Source organism: Panthera onca, chromosome Y, assembly GCF_046562875.1.
Source record: "Panthera onca isolate mPanOnc1 chromosome Y, mPanOnc1 haplotype 2, whole genome shotgun sequence".
NCBI classification, from domain to species: domain Eukaryota; kingdom Metazoa; phylum Chordata; class Mammalia; order Carnivora; family Felidae; genus Panthera; species Panthera onca.
This window is the reverse complement of record NC_138358.1, coordinates 8279028-8300055: the sequence shown is the minus strand read 5'-3', so window position 1 is coordinate 8300055 and position 21028 is coordinate 8279028. Positions and strand designations below refer to the sequence as shown.

At 55.3% G+C, this 21028-nt stretch overlaps 1 protein-coding gene across 1 annotated transcript; it reads left to right on the top strand.

Moving 5' to 3' along the window:
* The first annotated feature begins 19888 nt into the window (after positions 1–19888).
* On the top strand, positions 19889–20634 carry LOC145715029 (testis-specific Y-encoded protein 2-like). Its single transcript, XM_081794616.1, has 2 exons — positions 19889–20586; positions 20619–20634. Exons 1-2 carry the CDS (start codon positions 19889–19891, stop codon positions 20632–20634), a joined length of 714 nt encoding a protein of 237 aa, XP_081650742.1.
* Positions 20635–21028: the final 394 nt, after the last annotated feature.

Sequence of the window (21028 nt, the reverse complement as noted above, 5' to 3'; positions counted from 1 at the left end):
GCCCAGGGAAAGGGAGGAGCTGGGACCCTAGACCTCAGGTGACTTGAGTCCCCCAGGGGTGCCATAGCAGGGTGGTGTTGGTGATCCATGTGTGGATGGGCAGGTGAGCAGCCTGCCAGCTGCTCTCTGAGGGGACAGTTCCTTGCCAGCAACACCTCTCCCCGCAGCACAAGATCACCACTGTCGCTGCAGCTGGGCTGGGGACATGTCAAGGTGTGTCCCAGAACTGTGTTCCCCTTGCATGTAAGTGGTGCCAGAATGCGCCTCTCAGTCCCTGTGCGGGTGACCCTGATTAGCCTCAGGCTTAGTCGACTCCTGGCCTCATGTAAATGGGGAACTGGGTTCCTTTCTCAGTGTCTCAGCGGTTGCATGTCGACAGAGGATGCTGTGGACATTGTGGTCAGGATTCTGACCGGGCTCCCCCCGCCCTGCCCCAAACCACAGTGGGCAGCACATGGCCCACTGTGTGTGCGCTTTGGGGAGTCTAAAGCCGTACAGCCCCTCCAGTATTCTTCTCAGGTGGTGGAGGGTCAAAGGGGCCTAGGGAGGAACACTGGTCCCAGTCTGCTGCCGGCTGTGCCCACAGGTGTGTGTGCCCAGCTCCTTGACGCTGAAGCTGCAAGGCTTCTGCCCTGCCCCCAAAGCCCCATCCCTAGAATTTGCGTGTGGGCCAGATGGAAGTGAAGTCCCAGTGACCCTGCGGGATCACAGCGGGTGGTCTCGTCTGTGCCTGGCCACCCACCTACCTGCCTTCCCCGCAGCCCGTTGCCCCCATACAGGGCTTTCGGTAAACACGCGGCCACCGTCCAGCATGAGAGGAAAGGCTTGACGGTGTCCCAGTACCGCTGGTCATGTGTTGGCTGCTGCCAGCTGACAGCATGGAGACCCCATGGCCCAGTGGAGGATGTCCGACCTGTCCTACAAGGAACTGGGGACGACTGTACGGATGCATCAGGTCCCATGCAGTAACCTAGGCCTGACTTTATCCGCCTAGGGGGTGATCGAAGAGCCTTGGGGTCCCAGGCCTGGCATATGTGTCGGTGTGCTCCCTCCTGGATGGCGCTGCCGACACAAGGCTGGCTGGTCAGGGGTCGCGTGTGAGGCCCGTTGGGTCCCGGCCTCTAGGTCCGATACTGCCGTAGGTGTTGTTGAAAAGACAGAGCACGATATGACCATCCCTTGGGTGTCGCTGCACCGGGCATCCCGTCGCTGCTCCCAGGTTCCCACTACCGAGTCTCCCCGGGAGGCCTGGGAGGTTGCCAGGCTCCTTTTGCAGGGACACAAAGGCTTGTGAGAGCCCATCCGCAGGGTCCGGTGCTCATTGCGGATGACTTGGGGGCAGTGCGAGATCTATTGCTCCCGTCCTTAGAGGAGATTGTGGTAGTCTTAAGGGACAAAGATGTGCCTGGAGAATAGAAGGATGTCCAGAGGAAGCATTGGAGGAGGAAGAGGACGAGGAGGAGTAGGAGGATGAGGAGGAGTTGGAGGAAGAGGATTGGGAGGAGTTAGAGCTGGAAGAGAAGGGTGAATGATTGGGTGCAGGAGAGGGAACAAGTGGAGGAGGAGGATGTCCAGGATGAGGAGGAGCACGAGCCAAAGGAGCAGGAGCAGCTGGGGGAGGATGTTGAGGAGGACGAGAGCAGAGGGAAGAGGGTGGGGAGAAAAGATAGAGCCAGGGCTCCAGAGCATGAGTAGAAGTGTAGGAGCAGAAGGAGGAAGAGCCCGAGGAGGAAGAGGTGGAGGGAGAGGAGGAGCAGGAGGAGTTGGAGGAAGAGGATTGGGTGGGGTTAGAAGAAGAGGAGGAGGAGAAGGAGCAGTGAATGACTGGGTGCAGGAGAAGGACAAATGGAAGAGGATGATGTCCAGCACCAGGAAGAGGCGGATTACGGGCCAGAGGAGCAGGAGCAGCTGGAGGACGGAGTCGACTAGGACGAGAGCAGAGGGAAGAAGAGGTGAAAGGTCAGAGGTAGGGCAGGAAGGGCGGTAGCAGGAGAGGACCTGGAGAAGGAGGAAGAGTCCTAGGAGGAAGAGTTGGAGGAGGAGGAAGAGGTGAAGGACGAGGAGGATCAGATGGAGGAAGAGGACTGGGAGGAGTTACAGGAGGAGGAAGACGAGTGAATGATCGGGTGCAGGCGAGGGAAGAAGTGGAGGAGGAGGAAGTCCAGGACGAGCAAGAGGAGGAGCACGAGTCGAAGAGCAGTAGTAGCTGGGGAGGAAATTGAGGAGGACGTGAGCAGAGGGAAGAAGAGGAGGAGGAGGAAAGGTAGAGCCAGGGCTGGAAGAGCAGTAGCTGCAGAGGGGGAGCAGAAGGATGAAGAGGCCCGAGGCTAAGACTTCCAGTACTGTGTTGAATAACAGTGGAGGCGGTGGACATTCCTGTCTCGTTCGTGACTTGAGCTGAGAGCTTTTGCTCCTTGAGATGATATTCACGTTGGGTCGTTCATACATGGCTTTATGATCTCGATGTGTGCTCCTTCTATCCCTACTTTCTTGAGGGGTTTTACCAGGAAAGGATGCTGTATTTTGTCCATCACTCTGTCTGCATCGATTGAGAGGATCCTGTGGTTCTCGTCCTTTCTTTTATTGATGTGAGGAATCCCGTTGATTGTTTTGCAGATGTTGAACCAGCCCTGCGTCCCAGGTACAAATCCCACTGGGTCGTGGTGAATAACATTTTCATGTATTGTTGGATCCGAGGGTCTAATATCTTGTTGAGGAGTTTTGCATCCATGTGCATCAGGGAAATTGGCCTATAGTTCTCCTTTTCAGTGGGGTCTCTTTCCGGTTTTGGAATCAAGGTAACGCTGGCTTCATAGAAAGAGCTTGGAAGTTTTCCTTCCATTTCTATTGTGAGAACAGCTTCAAGAGAATAAGTGTTAACTCTTCCTTAAATGTTTGCTGGCACTCCCCTGGAAAGCCATCTGGCCCTGCAGTCTTCTTCCTTCGGCAGGTTTTGGATTACTAATTTGATTTCTTTACTGGTGATGGGTCTGTTCAAATTTTCCTTTTCTTCCTCTTTCAGCTTTGGTAGTGTATATGTTTCTAGGAATTTGTCCATTTCTTCCAGATTGCCCATTGTATTGGCAAATAATTGCTCCTCATATTCTCTTCTTATTGTTTGCCTTTCTGCTGTGTTGGTTGTGATGTCTCCTCTTTCATTCTTGCGTTTCTTTATTTGGGCCCTTTCCTTTTTCTTTTTCATCAAACTGATGACTGGCTTATCAATTTTGTTAATTCCTTCAAAGAAGCAGCTTCTGGGCTCATTGATCTGTTCTCCTATTTTGGTTTGTTTCTTTGTTTGTTTGTTTGTTTGAGGTTGTTTTTGTTTTTGTTTTGTTTGATTTTTGGTTTCAGTAGCATTAATTTCCGTTAATCATTGTTATTTTCTGTCTCCTGAATGTTTTGGGTTTCGTATGGTGTTCTTTTTACAGCCTCTTAAGGCGTAAGGTGAGGTTGTGTCTCTGAGATCTTTCTTTCTTCTTTAGGAAGACCTGACTTGCTAGATAGGTCCTCTTATAACCGACCCTGGTGCGTCCCAGAGGTTTTGGGTTGTGGTGTTATCACTGACTTCCATATACATTTTCATTGACTTCCGTATACTTTTTATATTCTCTTTCAACCCTTGCTTAGCCCATTCAATCTTTAGTAGGATGTTCTTCAGTCTCCCAGTATTTGTTACCTTTCCAAATTGTTTCTTGTAGTTGATTTCGAGTCTCTTAGTGTTGTGGTCTGAAAATATGCACGGTGTGACCTCGATCTCTTTGAACTTCCTTAGGGATGACTGTTTTCCCCAGCATATGATCTATAGAGGAGAATATTCCATGAGCACCGGAGAAGAATGTATATTCTGCTGCTTTATTATGAAATGTTCTGAACATATCTGTGAAGCCCATCTTGTCCAGTGTGTCATTCAAAGCCCCCGTTTGCTTGTTGATTTTTCGTTTACATGATCTGTCTGTTGCAGTGAGTGAGTGCATAGAAGTCTCCTCCTATGATGGCATTACTAAGAATGAGGTTCCTTATGTTTGCGTTTAATTGGTTTGTATATTTGGTTGCTCTCAAATACGCCACATAAATGTATCCATTTGCTAGGTCTTCTTGGTGGATAGACCCCTGAATTATGACATCATGCCCTTGTGTATCACTTGACACAGTCTTAAATTAAAGTCTAGATTGTCTGATAGAAGTATGGCTACTTTGGCTTTGTTTTGTTGACGGGTAGCATGACAGATGATTCTCCATCCCCTTCTTTTCACTCTGAAGTTGTTTTCACATCTAAAGTGGGTCTCTGGTAAACAGCATATCGATGGAACTTGTTTTCTCATCCATTCTGTTCCCCTATGTTTTTTGATTGGAGCATTCAGTCCACTGACGTTTAAAGTAGTACTGAAAGACACGATTTTATGGCCATTATCTTGTTTGAAGAGTTGGAGGAAAACATATCTATATATCTTTATATCTATATCTACGTCTCCATCTCCATCTGTATGTGTATGTGTATGTGTATGTGTATGTGTATGTGTATGTATATGTATATGTATGTGTATGTATTGTATTAACTGTATCTATATATCAATATCTATATCGATATGTATATGTCTATATACATCTATATATATAATTCTATATCTATTTGTATATATAAATATAATTATAAAGATAGATAGATAGATAGATAGATAGATAGATAGATATCAATTTCCCTCTGAGTGTCCCCCCTTAAAATTGCGTGCAGGTGTGATTTAGTGGTCACAAACTCCTTTAAATTTTGTGTATCTGGGAACCTTTTTCCTCTGTTTCTATTTTGAATGACAGCCTTGCTGGATAAAGAATTCTTCACTGTGGATGTTTCTAATTCAGCACTTTGAACGTATCCTACCACTCCTTTCAGGCCTGCCAAGTTTCTCTGGATAGGTCTGCTGCAAACCTGATCTGTCTTCTCTTGTAGTTTAGGGACTTGTTTCCCTTGCTGCCTTCATGATTCTCTTTGCCTGAGTACTTTGTGAGTTTGAATATGATATGCCTTGCTGAGGGTCAGTTTTTGTTGAATCTGATGGGGTCCTCGGTGCTTCCCGGATTTTGATGGTGTGTCTTTCCCCAGGTTAGCAACATTTCCCACTATGATTTGCTCACATAACCTTTCTACCCCTTTTTCTCTCTCTTCCTCTTCGGGACCCCTATGATTCTGATGTTGTTTTTCGTTCTGCATGAGTCACTGATTTCTCCAATTCTTCAATCGTGCTCTTTTCCTTAATCTCCCTCGATTTTGCTGCTTCCATAGTCTCCTTAAGTTGGTCCTCTGAATCGCTGATTCTCTGTTCTGTCTCATCCATCCTTGACACCGCTGCATCCATCCGTCATTGCAGCTCAGTTATATCATTTTTAATTTCATTCTGGCCAGTTTTTACTGCATTTTGTCTCTGCACAAAGGGACTCTAATCTACATTGGACTGCAGCTAGTATTCTCATAATCGTGCTTCTAAATGCTGCTTCAGACATCTTGCTTGTGTCTGTGTTGGTTGAATCCCTGGCTCTCGTTTCTTCAGGCTCTTTCTTTCTGGGTGAATTCCTTCCCTTTGTCATTTTGAATGGAGAAAAGGAACTCATGAGGTAGAAAATTCAATGAAATATTCAAATTATAAAATGTTAAAAGTAAAAACTTAAAAACACACATGTGAATAATGGAATGAATGATGCTAGATTCTAGGCATGTTTCACGTGGGTGTTGAAAGTGGTTTTGACACAGGAGAGAAAAAAACGTGGGAGTGGAGAAAAATTTAGAAAATACTAATAAAAAATATTAAAAAGGGAAATGTTGTGAGAATTTGAAAAATCAATACACTGAAGTAGACTAAAAGGAGAAGATGGGAGTAAAATAGAATCTGTGAATATAGACACAAAAGGAAAGAATAATGTAGAAGAGTATTAAAGAAAGTTAGTAAAATTTCCACCTGCCCAGTCTCCTTCGCCTCTCCGCGCACAAAAGCACCTCCCTTCCCATGCCTCCTCGCTCTCCAAGTTCACTTCTGCATGCCACGTACCTGCTGAATTCGGTGGTTCAGGATATGCAGATTGCTGTGCTAATCCTCCAGTCAGTTTCCTGGGTGGGTAGGATGGTTTAGTGTTGGTCGGGCTGTATCTCATGCACGCGAGACACTTAAGAAGCTTCCATGCTGTCTGCCATCCGGGCTCCTCCCCCAAGAGGTGAGATCTGTAGCACCAGTTCTCCGATATGAGACATCCCACAGGAAAGTTGCGGTCGGTGACAAAGCGGAAAAGGGCATGTACCAAACAGGGAGGTCACCCTGGAGGGGGAGGCAGAGAACCTGCTCCAGACCTGGGAGGGGAGGCAGGGGCTCAGATGCTGGAGCCACGCCCACTGCCCTCCAGCTGATTGTTCCTGAACAGCAGCCAACTGTCTGGGTCTGGCCTGGAGCGCCTTCACCCCAAGGACCCATGGTCAAAAAGTTCACTGCCTCTGCCTCTGCCTCTCCCCCACCTCCACCGCAGCCACAGCCACAGCCACAGCCACAGCCACAGCCACTTCAGTGTCCGAAGGGCCACGGGGCCGTGGGCGTGCTTCCCAAATGCTGGTGGGCTCCAGAAGGAGGCGGCAGGCATTTAAAAACCTTGGGCCTTGACACTCCACCTGCTGGGCCTAGTCTGGAGCCTCATGCCTCAAGTTCCCACTCCTTCTGCCCTATGGCCCTAGCCTGAGGATGGGCTAGGGCCCCAAAGCAAGGGAGTCCTGTTCCGGAAAACGCTGAGATTCCTGACAATACCGGGCCTCCATTCTGCTGGAAGAGGGCGTTCGAGAGTCCAGGAATCGTGGCAACACCCCTGTCTCAGTCCCAGACAATTTCACTCGTTCATACGCACTCACACGCACACGCACGGGCACGGGCACACACACACACTCCCCCTCTGTGGCTGTCTCTAGTGGTGACTTACTCTCCTTCTTCGGCCTCCTTCCATGTCCCTCTGGCCTCTGTCTGTCTCTGAGTCCCTGTGATCATTTTCTTGAGGGAACGCTTCCTCCCTCCCGCACCTCCATCGCTCTTTCTCTGTCTCTGAGCTGTCCTTGCACAGTATCAGTGCATCTGGGTTTCCGTGAGCTGTGCGTGTCCATAGGGACGTAGTAGGCTGCTGATGGCACAGGGCTGCAGGGGAACACACAAAGGAACGCACAAGTACCAGGGGTCAGAGCACATCCAGACCTCCTAAGCCGTGACTGCCTCCAGGCAGCCCACACAAGCTGGGTATACATGTGAACTGAGAAAGGTCAGTCCCTTGGCCCTTGCCCTGTAGGTTGCAGCCAGCTGGGAGGTACTGAAACCCAAGGGACTGCCCAGTGTTGAGAGGGTCTGAAGAAAGGGCAGGAGCCGAGGAGGCAGGGAACCTAGTCGTAGCTGGTGTTTCTCCACATGCCATGTTCCGGTGCCATTGGTACTGGAAGGTTGGTATCAGTTGTGGCTCTCTTTCCTTGGCATCTCAATGCAAGCTTCCGTGACCCAATGGAGGTCCTGAATCTGCCCTAGTTTTCAGCCAGGTTGGGCCCCAGGACAAATGCACGTGCTGTGTGAGGGGGGAAAGCAAGTGTGAGTCGTGAGGAGGAGCTAGCCTCGTGAGTGGGATGTGGCAGAGGGCATGAGTGAGTGCACAGGTCCACTAGAGTGTGTCTGTGAATGTATTGTGGCTGGCGCCTGTGAGTACTTTTGCCTGAGACCTAGCGTTTGTGCTGGCAGCGTGCACGTGTCTGTGTCCACGTGCCGCGTGGCCGTGCATCTTTGTGCCCGAGTGAGTGTGTGTAGGCCGTTGGCAAGCGAAGGAAAGAGACTGGGGGCTTTCCTGACTTGGTGAGTAAGGGGGGGCTCCAGTGCCCAAGTGCAGCGAGTGCAATCCCTTCGCGCCTGGGATCGACACGGAGCTAGCTGATCACCTTTCATGACGGGAGGAAAGCCCGGACTTTGCCTGGGTCCGCTCGTCCTGTGTTGCCTTGGCCAGGGGCAAGTTGGGGTTGGGCCACCCATGGCGCAGTGGAGGAGGACCAAAGTTCCCTGCAAGGAAGTGGGCGTTAGTGGAGGGAGGCAGCAGAGAGCATGAGTAAGTCTGGCCCTGCTCCTGGAGCGGCCTAGGGGATCATCGCAAGGCCTTGTGGTCCCAGCCAGGGTATGTGTCTGGGTGAACATCCTCCTGGATGACCCTGCAGAGACAGGCCTGGCTGGTCTAGAGTCCCTTGCGAAGTTGGGGCCCGGCCCCTGGACCCCAATACTGTGGTAGGTGTTGTTCAAACTGAAAGGCATTGCCTGCTTGTCCCAGACAGTCCCTGCACCTGGGACCCAGATTTGTTCCCACGTTCCTGCCACGGGGTCTCCCGGCGATGCGTGGGAGTTTGACAGGCCCCATTTCTCTGGAGGGAGTGAGTTGCATAGGTCAGGTGCACCAGGGTCTGGGCCTGCTTTCCTGTCTTGCCCACCCGCTACGTCCTCTGCTGAGGGCAGCTTGAGGGCTCACCACTGGACCTGTTCCTCTCCCTTTCTGGGTAAGAGTTTGCCTCTCTGTCGGTCACACTGGCCACCCCCTCTCAGCCCCCTGCCACCTGTTCAGCCTCCCCCCATCCACCTGCGTTTCTATGCATTGCTGTCACCTGAAGCGGTGGTGTGCTGCCTCATATATCACAGCCACCCTGGAGCATTGCTGTACCCCGTTCGTATCCTGACATAGCCCAGCGAGTCTGGAGGAACCTCTTCTGTGTCACGGAAGCAACATGTTGGCCAGAGGGCCCGGCACACGAATTTGGAAATCCTAGAATCCCCCGCCTGCCTGGCAGCCTCCTGGTCCCATAAAGAGGTAGGGGAACACTGCATTCCACCAAAGGGAAAAGGCAATGCATGAGTGTGGTGCCTGGCCAGGCAATGCATCTCGAGCCTCCAATCCTGCAGTGGCTCTGTGTGGTGTGTGTGTGTGTAGCTTATGCTGTCTGACATAGACCGGCAGGGAGTCCACATCACCACTGCCCTGACAGGGAGGGAGACCACATCATCGCCCTCACTGCACACCGTCTGCAGCTTATTGCTTCCCCAAAGTGGTCATGTGGCTTCATGTAGACCCTGGGGCGTGTCCCTCACTTGGGTCCCAACACTGCATCCCCCAACCCCCCGATACCTCTCGGAGACCCTTGAAATCATGCTGCCTGTGGCACAGGGGGACAGTGTTTTGAGCCAGCGCCCACGCTCATGGCAGCCTGCCGCCTAAGTGAGTGGTAAAGGAAATGGGACCAGGATGAACAGACATACGGCCAACGAAGGCCTGGGGAGGGTCCCTGTGAGAAGATGGCCAAGCATTGTGGGAGGAAGGGGACCGCTGTCTGTGGGACAGACACAAGCTCCAGGAATCCCAGGGCCCACGGTCACGGGTCTTTCCTGTGCACTGCCACACACGGGAGCAATGGGCAGCCCGTCATGAGAGGGGGGGTGTGTGCTTGCCAGTGTGTCACTTTCCAGGCAACGGGGACAAACGGCAAGAGCGGCGCGCATGATACGCAGCCTCCCCTAGTGTGGCGTCCTCTCCACGTCACACACCTCTGGTCACCGACCTTCCCTAGCCGGTGCACTGCTAGACTGCTGTCATGACATACATGTCTTCTGGGAGCAAGGATGGACGTAGAGAGTATGCAAAGGAGGCTGAGCAGATGGAAAACCGGGGTGCACAGACAGCAGGCGCACAGCTGACATGCGTCTCCCGGACAGCCAAGGTGATCCGCTGAGTGGATTTGTCGGACTAGGGGCACAATGAACAAAGGTGGCGGTGTAAATGGGCAAAGCGGGGAGGTCCCCCTTTACCCGTGTGTGTAGATAGCCGCGTGCCCAGCGCAGCGTGGAATGCAAAGGTCGCTTTCGCATGGCCAGAAGCCAAACAGGGCACCCAGAGCGCACAGAGGGCCGGCTGCAAGCCCCCCGGAGGAGTTGCACTGCACGGGGCCCAGAGCCTTCCTGCCTATGCAACAGACGCGCCCCAGTTTCCGGGTGACCTAGGGGCGGGACCGCCGAAGCCACGCACGCCACCGTCCCTATGATTGGTCCTGAAGGCAGTGAAGCGGCCTGGGCGTGGCTTGGAGCTCCCTCAGCCTCAAAGCCGCAGGCGCACACCTCTCCCCACAAAGGCCTCCGAGGCAGCATCGGCATAGCGATAGCCACCGCCGAGGCATCCTGGGTACAGCACCATGCGCATGCGCATGCGCATGCGCATGCGCCCCCTCGACCTTTGGGCTCTGGGAGGAAGGGGGAGCGAGTTGCCAGCCATTGCCCTCAGGGCTCCGCTCACTGGGTCTGGGGAGGGGGGCCGTGCTTTCACCTCCCGCTTCGTCGTCGGTAGGAGCCACAGTTGGTGTCTCGGGCCGGGGCCGCATGTTGCGCGACTCGTGTTTCCGAAACACTGGGGATGCCCGGAGGCCCCATGCCGCCTTCGACCGGGAACGGGGCGGTCGAGAGACGAGGGCCCGTGGGGACACTGGGTCTCCGGCAGGGCCGGAGGTGCCGCAGGCCGAAGGCTTGCAGGCCACAAGCGAACAGCCTGTGCAGGAAGGCCAGGCCCGACCCGAGAGGCAGGTGGGCGGCCCCAGCGAGATATCGGTGCCGCTGGTGCATGACATAGTGGCGGTGGAGGCGCTGTGGGGCCTGGCGGAGGAGGAGGTTGAGGTGGCGGCCGCGGAAGAGGACGCGCCTGGGGAAGAGGGGCATGAGCAGAGGAAGAAGGGGGAGGAGGACGAGGAGCAGGAGCCGGGGAAGGAGAAGGTCCAAGTTCACGAGGAGGAGGACCTGAAGGGCGAGGGGGAGCAGCAGGACCAGAAGAGCAGAAGGAGGAGGAGGAGGAGGAAGAGGGGGAGAGGCAGCAGGAGTAAAAGATTAGAAGGAGGAGGAGCAGCAGAAGCCCAAGCAGAAGGAGGAAGAGCGGAAGGAGGAGGAGTTGGCGGAAATGAAAGGGGAGGAGCAGGAGCAGCAGGGTATACAAGCGGGCGCGGCGGCGGCGGCGGCGGCCACGGCGCCGGCCGCGGCGGTGGCGGTGGAGGCATTGGCGGCGGCAGTGGCAGGGGAAGGGGACCAGGAGGAGGAGCAGGAGGAGGAAGGGAAGGCGTGCGAGCCATTAAAGGGAGAGCAGAATTGCAAACGGAGGAGGAAGAGGAGCAGGAGAAGGAAGCGCTGGAGGAGCAGCAGCAGGGCGAGGAGGAGGTGGAGGGCAAGGAGGACAAGGAGGAGCGGGAGGAGGAGGAACAGAAGCCGAGTGAGCAGGAAGGCCGATGGGTGGAAGAAGCCCAGGAGCTGCAGGTGAAGCAGGATAAGAAGGAGCAGGTAGAGTCAGGCCTCCGTCCTTGCCCTTCCCCACTGGAGGCTCTGGAGGCTCTGGAGGCCCTTCAGATAGAGCTACAGCCGGTGAATAAACAAGCCAGCCGGGAGCACGCTCGACTCAAACTCAGGATGTGGCAGAGGCGGCAGCGACATCTGCAGCAGAGAGGTGCCCTTATCCAGGGCATCCGTGGTTTCTGGGCCAAGGCTGTATCCTTCCTGCTGCTGGTGGAGGGTCCAGAGGGGGCTGGGCTTGCGCAAGAGGAAGGAAAGGGAGGTGACATTTAGAGGAACCCAGGACAGGGACTGGAGCTACGCCACGCTCCAGTGGCCGGGAACGTGCAAACGTGATCCCATCCGGTGGTCCTGGCTCTGCAATGAGTGTGGGAGGAGGGCAGTGCCGGGGTGGGGGAGGCATGTGTGCTTTACGTCGCACCTGGCACGGAAACAGCGCTGGGAGAGTGGGGAGTGGCGGTGGAGGTCCAGGCCAGGTCGGGGAAATGACCGAGGGCTTCTTCCCACACAAAGCCGCGTGGGGGCACGTTTCTGGGTCCCGCTAAGCATCTTGCTGCGGGGAAGGCGATGTGAATGCCCACCGGTCGGCGCGAGACCGGATGTGTGCTGTCTGGCTGTGTGGAAGTAAGCGTCCTCAGTGTCCTCACGAGCACACAAAGCTAGGCGTGGTTGCGGGCGTCTGGGCATGCACAGCCTCCTGTGCGTGTCTAGCAGAGCCCTGCGCGATCCTGAGACCCCGTGGGCCTGGACGCAGCCTGCGGGGAGGGCTTGAGACCCTGGGGGAGGACGCCAGTCCCGGGGGGAGGACGCCTGGATGCTGTCCACACTGGTTCTCTGGTTCGAGCTCTCTCACGCCCAGCACCTGAAGGCTCTTTGACCTGCGGCAGTTTGTGAACCACCCTCAGATGTCAGCCCTGAGTAGTAAGCCCGATGAAAGCATGCTTCGCCACATGACCAATTTGAAGGTCGGCCTGGGAGTGGGAGGTGGTGTGGGTGGCTGGCTGTGTGGGGAGGGGAGGTGGTGGGGAGAAGTGATGTGTTCCTTCCTCAGGGGAGGGCGGGTCTCCTGGAACAAGATTTCACATTTCTGCCCCACTGTACCACGGCAGGTGGAGGAACACAAGTTTCCCAGGGAATGCCGGAAGATCCTGCTGTTTTTTGGCAAGAACTCCTACTTCCAGAATGAAGTCGTTACGAAGGAGTATGTCCTAGGCCTTGATGGTAAGTGTCCACTGACTGCATGGGCGGCAGTGGGTGGAGGGTTGAATGTGATAAGTTCTCTGGCGCCTTCTCACATACGCGTCTTCCTGCAGGGTATAGGGCGTCTCATTCCAGTCCCATCCAGTGGTACCCAAGGTACAGACAGGAGGCCTACAGACGCAGGCATGACAACAGCAGCCTCAACTTCTTCAACTGGTTCTCTGACCACAGCTTTGCCGGCTCTAGCAGGATTGCTGAGGTGGGGCCCTGTAACAAGGAAGGGAGGTGATTTTCATGGGTTCCCCCACTGCGTGGGATAGCTACCTGAGGCCTGGCCTGTCTCCCCTACCAGATAATCATAGAGGATCTTTGGCCCAACCCCCTGCCGTATTTCAAGATGAAGGAGGCCCCAGGAGAGAGAACTGAGAGGGAAAGAGGTGAGCAGCCAAGGGTGTGGGCACGGAAATGTGTGTCGTGGGGTCCAGGGCACAATTCTCTTCTGCATGGAGGCACCGAGACTCACAGCGGCACAGGAGGTGACCCCAGGTCAAAAGGGCATCAGCCTGAGACAGGGAGTCTTAAGAAGTAACGTGTCCCAGAGGCTTTGCCCCTTTGGGGAGCCTGAAGGTGGGAAGGGGGCTAGACAAAAAGAATGAGCAAAGCGGGACAACCAAAGCTGGCTCATCACATAGCACGGTGACAACTGTCATTCCCGGACCATGAACCCCACCCTCAGGCCTCCTACCACCATCCCACATGTTGTCTGGCTTCTGGATCCCCTTGTCAGCTTTGGCACAGCTTATCACACCCTCCCATCCTACTTTCCGTTTGGAAACATTCAAGCAACCTTACTCAGGGCCAAGATAAGACTCTCACCTGTCCTGTGTGTGTGTGTGTGTGTGTGTGTGTGTGTGTGTGTGTGTGTGTGTGTGTGTGTGTGTGTCTGTCTGTCTGTGTGTACCCATATATCCCAGGGATATGCACGATCTTGAGAAGAGTATGAAGGAGCGTCGCACTACATCGACCCCAGTGGAAACCCTTCCGATGCTCACCGATGGTCCACAAGATTCTCCTGGCCATGAAATAAGGACAAGGGTGGTGGTGACACGTGGCGCAGGGCGGGGGTCCAATACATTGGAAGAAATATAGAATGGGAGATAAACAGCATGAAGTGTTTGTGTGTGTCTTCCTCTCAGGTTCGCCCTGGGGCGTGTCCATGTATACATGCGGCTGTCCAGAGGTGTAAGTGTTCTGTGCCTGCACATTGGAGTTCCAAGGAAGGGCGGGACGTAGGACATTGTCCGTAGGGATGGGTCACACATTGGGATTGCATGTGAGGTCAGTAAGATTGAAGCAATGGGGACTTGGGTGAGGGAGGCCAGGGCACAAACCTGAGAGAAAGGCCAGTGCCCAGGTTCATAGCTTTCCTGTGAAAATGAGGAAATTCAAGGAAACGGAGAGGCCAGCACAGGCCAGGGATGTCCAATATTCAGGGTTTGGGCATGTCCATGATGGTGCCCCCAGAATCCCGCATGGGGACACCCTCAGTCATGTTGACTGAACCGCCACACAGGGAGGAATTCCCAGGGTTGATTACCCTCTGGTTTTCAGACGTCTACCAATGCAGACTGTCTTGTGGACAAGGTCAGGATCTCAGGACCAGCCACACATATTTGAGGGATTGTGAGCAGGTTGTAAGATTGGTGTCCAGGGGAAGGAACCGAGGGACCAGAGGCAGAGTGGGTGGGTAAGACCGATGAAGTTCTGCTTCAGGTAGAGTTGACAGGGACAACATACACACTGCAGAGAAAACAGCCCACTACAGTCTCACGCAACTCCAAAATCACAGCCAACTTTGCTGGTTCCACTTCCTGAAGCTGAGCCTCCCAAACACCGCTTCACTTATTCTCACACACACACACACACACACACACACACACACACACACACACACACAAGACTCCTGAAGGAGTCCTAGTGCTGATGCCCTTGTGTGAACTTTGCTGTTTCTGAAAAGACCTCTGGTTACGAATGGGTGGCCCAGATTGCAAGCCAACAGAGGGGAGGGTCGCGGGGAGGTGGGGCTCTTCAAGGGCACGAACACGCCAGCCTCTCCCGTGTGCCCTCTGCCCTCTCATCATCAGCCGTGATGAGTCGGGTGATGCTCTTCCTCTGTGTCCACAGGCTTAAGCCGTGTGTCCAACACGCCATGTGAGACTTGTGAGAAGACTCCCAAGTGCAAACACCAGCAGGCGCTCAGGGAGGTCGCCTCGTCCCAGGCAGCCTGTGTTCCTTTGCCTGAGTGCCAGGACAAAGGCTGCCTCAGCCACATAGGGAACGATGGACTTGTGAGGCCTTAGCATTCTGTGCAGAGGTCCCCGGCAGGCCTGGGGCTTAGAAAGGACTGGGACGAGCCTCACCTGCGAAGACGTGAGTGCTGGGATACTCCTTACACAGCAGATGGCTGCTTGCCAGAGATGTCTGTGCTAGGGATGGGGCAAAAGCTCCACCGTGCGAGCAGTGCAGTAGACAGAGTTCAGCCTTGTCCATCGCAGGCTCTTCTGTATCCCCATGTACCACGGCCCCCAGCACAGCGTGCCTGAGACTGACCTCCCGACACTAATATTCCTGTCTCCCAAGCTGCCCAAGCTCCCCAGGATCCCCACTGCACAGCTCTGCAGTACAAGAGCCTTCTCTGCAGTGGGTCTATTCCAGAGAAGGCGTGGGCAGTCCCAATGCATGGAGGCCTCTTGCCCCTATCATATGCAGACAACATGGTCAGCGGGGTGTCAGCACGCTGTGGAGTTGAGGATCTGTGCGACCAAGCCTTACCTCTTCCAGGGCAGAGGCTGTCGCACTCTCTAGAAGGGAAGGCAGGCCTTTCTCTCGCTGCTGTCTGCACGCTGGCTGGAGAGGCACGTCTTCTCAGCTGCTTGATGGGTAAATGTCAGGGTACCCTGGAAAAGCTCCCAGTGCTGACCCGAGTCTTTGGGTGTGAACATCCAAAGAAAGTATGGCCAGTGATTGTGCAGTGGGAATACGGCCTCAGTGGTCATGAGGCTGGGCCCTTTGGGGCATCTTTCTGCACAAGCAGGCCGTTACTTGATAGGTCTTGCCGAGCAGGAACACTTTACGGGACAGGTGAACACAGGGTCCCCCACATGTTAATATCTCCAGCCAATACCTCCTTAGGGGCCAGGGTGACGTTTGCGCCCGGCCTGTCCCAAAGACAAGGTACGGACAAAGTGTGGGTGTGGAATACACTCACGGCACCCAGAGCCAAACCCTCAAGTGTGGACACTTGAGGTCCGTGGGCAGAGGCCTCGGTGCTCTGTGTCCGAGGGATTACAGCCCTCATGCTGCACACCCGGCATCCCCGGGTGTCCTCCCGTATCCGCAGCTCTCCCCGGGGAGCCCTAGGGTCCAGGAGCTGCTAAACCCCCTGCACAACTGTATCTGCTGCCCAGCGGCCTCTTCCACCCCAACATCAGCGTGTGTGGGCTCCAGAGTGCTGTCCCTCGAGAGAGGACACCCTCAGCAATTCAGGAGCCTTCTGACTTCCATGTCTCTGAACCACGCGTGTCTCATTGGCCTGTCGGGATCGTCCCGTTGTTCTCTGTTCACAGGAAATGTCTCGCATTGCCTGTGCTCCTCTGTCTCCCTGAGTGAGCCCTGGCGTGTTTGTGTCTTTTCCTGGCTTTGCCTGTGCCGACACCTCTCTGGTGATGCCTCCTTGCCTGGCCTAAGTGGGCACAGCTGTACCCGTGTAACCGCCTTCGTCTCTGCACACCTGTGTGTTGGGTCAGCTGTGGCTCTGGTGGCCTGTCTTGTCTTTGGTGTATGCTTCTGCGCTTGAGTGTGCTTCCCTCTGCATTCAAACCCTTTCTTCCACTGACAGATCCAATTGCTGTCCTGCTGTCAGGTGGAGGGGCTTCTGCGTGTTCTGTTCTATGTTCCAGGAGCCAGAAATCCTTCCGTGCCTGTAGGACCTTCGTCAGAGGATTGGCCATGCACTCACTGCCAGCCAGTTAATGTCCCCAAATGCAGCTGGCTTGCTGTGAGCATTCCGTCACACCTCTATTTTCTGTCCTTCTGTTTTCAAACCCTTTGCGCCCGAGGGGCTCAAACGTCACTGGCCTGCACGTTGCAGATGCAGGCGTAAATTGTGAAAAGCGGACCGGCAACGTTTTCCCACTTACTCTTTTGCCACGTGGCATGTTCCTGGCTGGGAGAGACTTCCCCCTGCCAGTGTGTGTCTCGTTTCCGTGTGCCTCCTGTGTGTTCTGGTCCCTAATTTGTCCATTACGTCCTACCTGGGAGTCTGATTCATGTCTGCAGGAACGAGGCTGACACCTTTGACTGCTGGGTTCTGAGCTCAGCTTAGTCCACCAGGACTAGTGCGTGCCTGAGGGACACAACGGGCAGTGACGGATGTGCCCGTATCCTTCACGTGCAAGCGCTCCGTCCAGCCACCTTCGCCGGGACATTTCTCAGCGACCCCTCTTTGTTTGTGGTGAGAGCACTTGCCTCTGAGAAATCTGACGAGGCGGTGAAGCATTGCTTACGGCTGCCCTGTGCAAGTTAGATCTCCAGAACTCATGCACATGGCATGACTGCATCTTCACACCCGAGCCCCGACACCTCCTCATCGCACCCTCCCCTGATTAGCACCACTCTACTCTCTGGTGGACTGCATGCCTTTAACTCCTTTAGTCTCCTCAGGAATCCATCAGGCAGGGCTCACCACCACTGTGCTTCTGTCAGGGGCTGGCTTCTTTCAGTGAGCCCAGTGCTTTCTGCACTGATGCTCAATGCACCCGCAGAAGGGTGAGCCACACTAAGCCCGGCGGCAAACCCTTTGGCCCTACATTTCCCACATGTGTGCCTGGTGGCAGAGGTGCACAAGGAGCCCGCCTGCATGCGTCTCCCAGGTCCTCCACAGGGTACAAAGTACCGCCTCAGGAGGCTGATCCGCATCACATGGGCATAGCTCTGCTTGCACGTGTTAGCCTTTCGTATCATACAGGCAGCCCAGACTTAGAAATCCTGCTACCTGCTTACAACGATCCAGCCCTCGTGCTTCTGCAGACGCTCTGCGTCTGTACAGACATTTGAGTCACGGTCTCGTGACCTTCCAATACAGCTTGATGGTCTGTCCTTAGCTTACAGCCTGGGATGCGGTTCTCACTCATTGTCCTCCCCTCGGGTGCGAGTTTCCTCCATCACTGTGGTGGAAGGTAACCTTTATCACCATACGTTGGCTTGAAATTACTGGGCGGATCACCTGTCTGCGTCCGGGGATCCGAAGGAGACCTTGGCTCTTTTGCTCACGGTCCACCCTTTCTCTGTGATGAGTCGCTTTGGATGAGAAGCTTGCCAGAGGCGAGGGGGCCTCAGAGTTGAGCACATTTCCTGGGCATCTGTGAGAACTTCGTTGGTTCCACTCGGAAAGCATTGACATTCATGGATGTGCAGCCTCTGCTTTTGCTTGAATTTGCCGAGCTTTGGGACGTGATTTCTTCCCGCATGTGCTGTGCCTAAATCTCTGCTGTGTCTTTCCGGCAGTCCCGTTTCCTGTCTCCTGCTGGTAAGTGCAGGGCTTCCAGCAGCCCTGTGGGGAACGGGTCCTTGTTTTCTTCCCTGCGGTGCCCTCTTCCTCACCCCGAATGACCTCATTGCAGCTTCCTTCTCGTTCAGCGATCGTTTCAGACTGCCCTTAAGGTCCAGGTGGGAGCGGTGCCTTTTGTGCTGAGGGCTGACCACTGTAGAGCATTCGTCTCTGTGCAAATTGCACAGGTGAATTTCACCAGGTGAAAGTGCACACTGCAGTTGCCCTGTCTTCAGAGTCAGCCCACCTGTCTCCGCCTCGGCTGCCCCTGCTCTCCTTCCTCCTACCCTCTCCTTACCTCCCCCTCCCTTGTCTTCTTCCTGTCCCTCCCTCCCACTTTCCTTCCAGCTCTCTTTGTCTTCGTCTCCCTCCTCTCCATCACTAATGCCTCCCCCTGTCTCCGCCTGTCTTCCTTGTAATAGGTGCCCCTCTGTCTCTTCTTGTCTTGCTCCTCCTCCCCGTCTCTCCCACCAATCTCCCCGGACTCTCCCTCTCCAGGCCGGTCTTCCCCTCCACTCGTCCTTCCTTCATCTGCTCTGCTTGCACGTGTCTCTCTCTCTCCCTCTATAGCTCTGTCTCTCTGTGTGTCTCTTTTTCGCTGTCTCTCTCAGTGGACCTTCTGTGTCTGGGTGCATGCTTCTTCAGAATTCTTGTTGGTGCCTGGGAAATGGGAAGGGAACTCGTCTGCTTTCGCGTGTACTAGTGAAAGCAGGCACAGGGCTTTCTCAGAGACAGACACAGACAAGTCTGCAATTCTCGGTGAAGGGCCCCTACGTGCCCTGCGTGGTTGGAGTCGTCCTCCTTTTAGTGGAAGGTTAGATTTCAGGACCGGAGCAAGCTGCTAAATCCTACTACTACCCCATCTCCCTGGCGCTCTGTACGGAGATCAGTAGGGCACCAGTGGCAGATGGTGCTCTGGGGGTTGTTCTTTGCTCTGAATTGCAGTGCAGTGAGGTCTACTGAGCTGTTTTCTTGCAAGGACATGGCGGTGGGGTGGGTCTAGGGTGGGTGTCACTGGTTCTGGGTGGGCACCCACCTTACCGCCGCCCTCAGCCTGACGGCCAAGGAGGAGATACCGTGCGGACGGCCATGTGGCCCCGGTAGGCGTGACACTAAGGACTTCTCCAGGCTTTGCCCCAGCTTCATGAAGAAGGGGCAAGGGACGGAGCAGGGAGTGGCTCACGGCGTGGACGATCCTGTGCTGAACGCTCTGGTGCCCGTAGTGAGGCCTCTGGGGAAAGGGTGTACAAGCGACCACACACTGCGCGATACCGGGGACCTCGCAAGTGAAGCCTGGAAGGTGACAGCGCTGAAGAGGACATGCGGCAAACGGGGGCCACGCTGGCACCTTGGCACTCGCTCCAGAGCCTGGACCGGCCATTGGCGCGCGCTTGCTGGCGGCCAGCACCCTGTCTTGCTGTCTTGCAACTGATTGCTCCCCGAACCTGGCCAGCTGGCCTGACCTGCCCTGGAACCACTTCGCCCCCAGGCCGCATGCGCACACTCTTCACTGCCTCTGTCTCGGCCCCTCCTCCACAGCAGCCACAGCCAATGCGGAGTCCTCAAATCCCAGAGCCTGTGCGCCTGCGCTCAACTTTGGCGGGCTGCGGCGGGAGGCTTCAGGGAGCTCATGGTCTTGCGGCCAAGGCTCCCCCCACCTGCTGCCGTTTCCTGTCCTTGTCCTGAGGCTGCCCTAGCTACACTGGGGCCGGGGCCGAGCGTCATGGCCAGCGTGTCGCGGTCCGGACAAAGCGGAGATTCCCGCCGACCCTGGGCCCTGATCGTCCCGGATGCGAAAGGTGGAGAGTCCCGGCCCCGCGGGAATGCAGGGGCGCTGGAGGGCGTGGGCTGGCCGCAGTCCCCAGGTTCAGGGGCGGCAAGCGCCCATCCTGTGCAGGAAGCCCAGGCCGGGTGTGAGATACAGGTGGCAAGCCCAGCGGAGGAATTGGTGCTGATATTGGATGACGGAATGGTGGCGGCTGAGGTGGTGATCGGGGAGGAGGAAGAGGACGGCGAGGCGACCAAGGATGAGGTGGCTGGAGAGGAGAATTCTGAGGAAGCCAAGCCAGAAGCAGAGGACATGCACGAGGAGGAGGAGGTGGAAGTTGAGAGACAGCAGCAGGAGGAGTTTCAGGAGCAAGAGGAGAAGCGCGAGGCAGATGCAGAGGCGGAGGAGGGGCCCCAGCTCTCCCAGCCGCTGCAGCAGCAAGAGCCAGCGCTGCGTCCTGCCTCAGCCCAGGACCCGCTGGCAGCACTGGAGCGTCTTCAGCTGGAGATCAGCGCTGGGAATGCCCAGGATTCCAGGGCCTTATGGCGGCTGAAGCGCAGGATTCTTCGGAGGCAGATTTCTTACCTGGATCACAGAAGGGCCATCATCAAGCACATCCCTGGCTTCTGGGCCCAGGCGGTATCCTTCCTTGTGCTGGTGGGTGATGGCGGGGGCTGTTGTGCAGGAGGGCTGGGCACTGAGAGCAGGGTGCCTCAGGGCGATGGCCCCCAGAGAGGAGAGCTGGGGAATGGTCCCTGGCCCTGGGTTGGTGTGGTCTGGGATCCAGTGTAAGGCCTTGGACAGGGGCGGTTGTTGGGGATGGGGGGACTTGGTGACTGGGTCTGTTTCCTCTAGGTCTCCGCCAACGTTGGCCTGCAGGCTGGTCTCAAATATTACTTGCAGACACGAGCCATGTGTCCCCATGCTACCAGAGCTAGGGTAGCACAAAGCAGCCTTCACTCAGAGCAGATAAGGCAAGGAAATATTTCGCTGCAAAATGGGAGAGTTACGCAGGCCGCACACCCACCTTCACATTCACAGGCTGTGCACGTTTCCTAGCAGTTCCTTCAAAAGAGAGCATTTCAGACACACACT

Excerpts from the sequence above, each read along its gene's own strand:
- LOC145715029 (XM_081794616.1), top strand. The coding sequence starts at position 19,889 with ATGGCCAGCGTGTCGCGGTCCGGACAAAGCGGAGATTCCCGCCGACCC.